Raw genomic sequence first — 3995 nt, forward strand, 5'->3', positions numbered from 1 at the left:
CCTAGAGGACAGAGTGGAACTGCCCACGGGGTCTCCAAGGCTGTCAATCTTCACAGAAGCAAAGCCCAAACCACACCCACTGTCATGGAGTCCATTCTGACTCACAGCGCCCCTAGAGGACAGAGTGGACTTGCCCCACAGGGTCTCCAAGGCTGTCATCTTTACAGAAGCTGACCACCTCCTTTTTATGAAGAGCAGCTGTTGCATTCAAACCACTTCCCTTTTGATTGGCAGCCGAGCTCTTTAAGCACTGTGCCAGCAGGACTCGTTGATGGCTAGGTAATGTTGGTGTTAGATGGTGATGAGCTGATGTCCCACTCTTAGTGACCTGTGTCACAAAGTAGAGGTGCCCCTCTAGTCTTTTCTTGGCTGTAATCTTACTGAAGCACCTCACCAAGTCTTCCACAGATCTGCTGGTTGGGTTTGAACCATCAACCTTTCAGTTAGCAGCTGGATGCCCTTAGATAGATAATAGATGGATGGATGGATGGATGGAGGAGCTCTGGTGGTGTACTGCCTAAGGCATTGACTGCTAACCAGAAGGCTGGCAGTTCAAACCCACCAGTCACTCCACAGAAGGAAGACTGAGCAATCTACTTCCATAAAGATTTACCGCCTCAGAAACCCAAAGGGGGTTGCTGTTAGTCACATTCAATTCGATGACGGTGAGTTTGGTTTGGATTTTTTTATGTATGGATGGATATATAAATAGGTAGCTAGAGGGATGGATGGATGGATAAATGGATGGACAGATGATGTATTATGCATTGATGGACAGATATGATAGATGATGGATAGATATATGAGTAGGTGGATGGATCGGTACACAGGTGTGATAGATGGATGGATTGATGGATGGGTTGCTGGATGGATGCACACATAGGCATGATTGATAGATTAATAGATGAATGGGGGATAGACATATGGGTAGGTAGATGGTTGGATGGATGAATAGAGGGGTACTCATACACAGGCATGAGAGAGGAATGAATGGATGGATGGACAGATGGATGGAAGGATAGATGGATGGACAGATAGACGCATGGATGGATGGACAGATAGATATGATGGATGATGGATCAGTATATAGATACGTGGGTGGATGGATGGGTGACTGATGAGTAGATGGAAGGATGGATATGTGTGATGGATGGATGGATAGGTGTGTGGGTAGGTGGTTCGATGGATGGATAGATGGATACAAAAGCATGAAAGATGAATGGATTGATGTCTTGATGGATGTTGTTACATGCTATCGAGTAGGACCTGAGTCCTGGCGACCCCTCCTTGGGTTTCCGAGGCAGTATCACTATGGAAGTAGATTGCCCAACCTTCCTTCTGAGGAGTGGCTGGTGGGTTTGAACCGCCAGCCTTCTGGTTAACAGTCAGATGCCTTAGGCACTGCGCCCTGGGAGTGATGGCTGCATGCATAGGCCTGAGAGATGACTGGATGGATGGATGGATAGTGTGGAGGGAGGTAGATGGGTGGATGGTCGAAGAGACGTGAGAGGTGGATAGATAAGGATAGATGGATAATAGACAGACTGATAGATGCAGTGGGAGATTAGACAGACCGACAGATGGATAGTGTGTCTCATGCTGGGGCCCGGATGTCTCGGCCTTGGCCCTCTGGCCTGAGTTTCGGCAGCACGCTCTGCGGTGGGGCCGTCCCCTGCACGGCGGGTTCTTGACCAGCCTCCTGGGTTCCCAGCCCCCAGATGCCAGGAGCCCCCCTGCCTTCCCCCTGCAGACGTGCCCATCTCCAGTCATTGCCACGTGCCCCCCGCTGCCTCGGGGGGAAGGAGAGTGACTTTTCCCCTCACCCCGCCCCACAGGCATGGATGCCAGCGACGGGTACCGGGCACTCCAGTGGAACGGGGGCTCAGGCGGCCTCCCCGTGAACGAGACCACGTTTGCCAGAGTCCTGCAGCAGCAGGGCTACGTGACAGGCCTCGTAGGTGAGTGACGTGTGACAGTTGGTCCTCTCCGTGGTCGCAAGGCCAGGGGCAGGCAGAGCCTGTTCTCCTCGAGGAAGAAGTCACCGGGTCCCTCTGAGCCCAGAATTGGTCTCTGTCCCTCGGGGGTGGTTCCTGACGGTTATTATTACGGTTGTCACTGAAGAGATACTGTTAATTCAGTCTTGGGAGATAGACCTCCATCTCTCTCTTGTCTGTCTGTCCCCTCCGCCCCAGTTTAACAGAAGTCTGTCCACCAGTTTTCTGTCCTTTGACTAAACGGCCACCCACCAACCCGAAACCCCCAAAGCTAACAGTCATGCTGACCCGGACATGTCAGGCTCAAGGCAGGTCGGAAGCCCCCTCATTGTAAGGGAGGGCATGCTGGGGGTCCCCAAGACCACCCCTAGGTTCAGTGATTTGCTGGGGAATTCAGGGAACTTGGCAGAGAGCTGATCTCACTGTGGTTTATTGTAGGGGAAAGGTACGGACCAGGATCCACGTGGGGAAAAGGGCACGTGGGGAGGAGGGTGGGGGACACAGGGCACACGGTTCCAGAACCTTCTCCCCGTGGAGTCACACGCAGACACACACCAGTCGTCCCCACACACACTCACACACACACACACTCACACAGTCGTACCCACACACACTCACTCACACACACACAGTCGTACCCACACACACACTCACACATACACAGTTGTACCTCCCCACACACACACAGTCGTACCCACACACTCACACACACAGCCGTACCCACACACACTCACTCTCACACACACACAGTCGTACCCACACACACTCACTCACTCACAGCCGTCCCCGCACACACTCACACAGACTCACACACACAGCCGTACCTCCCCACACACACATGCACAGTCGTACACAGTCACACACACAGTCATACCCACACACACTCACTCACACAGAGTCGTACCCACACACACTCACACTCAAACACACACAGTCATACACACACTCTCACACACACAGTCGTACCCACACACACACACAGTCCTGCCCACACACCCTCACACACTCAACACATAGCCGTCCCCACACACACACTCACACAGTTGTGCCCACACACACACACAGTCGTGCCCACACACACACTCACTCACACACAGTCGGGCCCCCACACACACACACACAGCTGTACCCGTGCACACACACAAACCCACACACAGTCGTGCCCGCACACACTCACAGTCGTGCCCACACATTCACACACACTCTCACACAGTCGTGCCCCCACACACTCACACATAGCCGTACCCACACACACACTCAAACAGTCATGCCCGCACACACTCACACACAGCCGTACCCACACACACACTCACGCACACACACACAGAAGCCAAACCAGCTGCCGCCGGGTCTCTGGCCACTCCCGGCGCCCCTGTGCGTGTCAGTGGAACGGGACCCCGCGGGGTTTTCAGTGGCTGAGTTTCAGAAGTCCGTCACCAGCGCTTTCTTCCGTGGCTTCCCTGGGTGGACCAGATGCCCCGTCTCTTGGTGCACCACTGAGAACATCACCGCTTGGGTCCAGCCGGGGCCCGTAATCACATCACTGTACGGGGTGTAAGAAAACAACAACCCAAACTCACTGCCATCGAGTTGATTGCTACTCGTAGTGACCCCCAGTGGGCTTCCAAGGCTGGGAGTATTTATGGGAGCACATCACCCCACCTGCCTTCCGAGGAGCGGCTGGTGGGTTTGAACGGCTGACCTGGTTAGCAGCCAAACGCCTTATGCACTAAGCCACCAGAGCTCCTTATGGGCTGTGACCCCTCCATTGAATCACCGAGAGCAATTAGCACTTACTGCCTTTTCTATTTCGAACATTGCCGTTGGGAAATTCTTGTTGTCCGTTGAATACCCAATGATTCTTGGAAGACCATTCGTAGCGGGCTGTCCTGGTTCCCTGGTGCCGCTCTGACAGGAATATACCACAAACGGGATGCCTTGAACAAACAGGAGTTTATTCTCTTACAGTTTGCAGGCTTTAAGTCCAAGTTCAAAGTGCCA

The 3995-nt window shown here is 53.3% G+C and overlaps 1 protein-coding gene across 1 annotated transcript in view; it reads left to right on the forward strand.

The window, feature by feature from the left end:
- Positions 1 to 3995, forward strand: part of LOC103209781 (arylsulfatase D-like) — a 26059-nt gene that overhangs the window by 8747 nt on the left and 13317 nt on the right. Inside the window, exon 6 of the mRNA XM_007955678.1 lies at positions 1836 to 1958. Within this exon, the coding sequence (XP_007953869.1) occupies positions 1836 to 1958 (123 nt within the window). The remainder of the gene's footprint in view (positions 1 to 1835; positions 1959 to 3995) is intronic.

Source organism: Orycteropus afer, unplaced genomic scaffold (assembly GCF_000298275.1).
Source record: "Orycteropus afer afer isolate SDZICR_OR568_19922 unplaced genomic scaffold, OryAfe1.0 scaffold00531, whole genome shotgun sequence".
NCBI classification, from domain to species: domain Eukaryota; kingdom Metazoa; phylum Chordata; class Mammalia; order Tubulidentata; family Orycteropodidae; genus Orycteropus; species Orycteropus afer.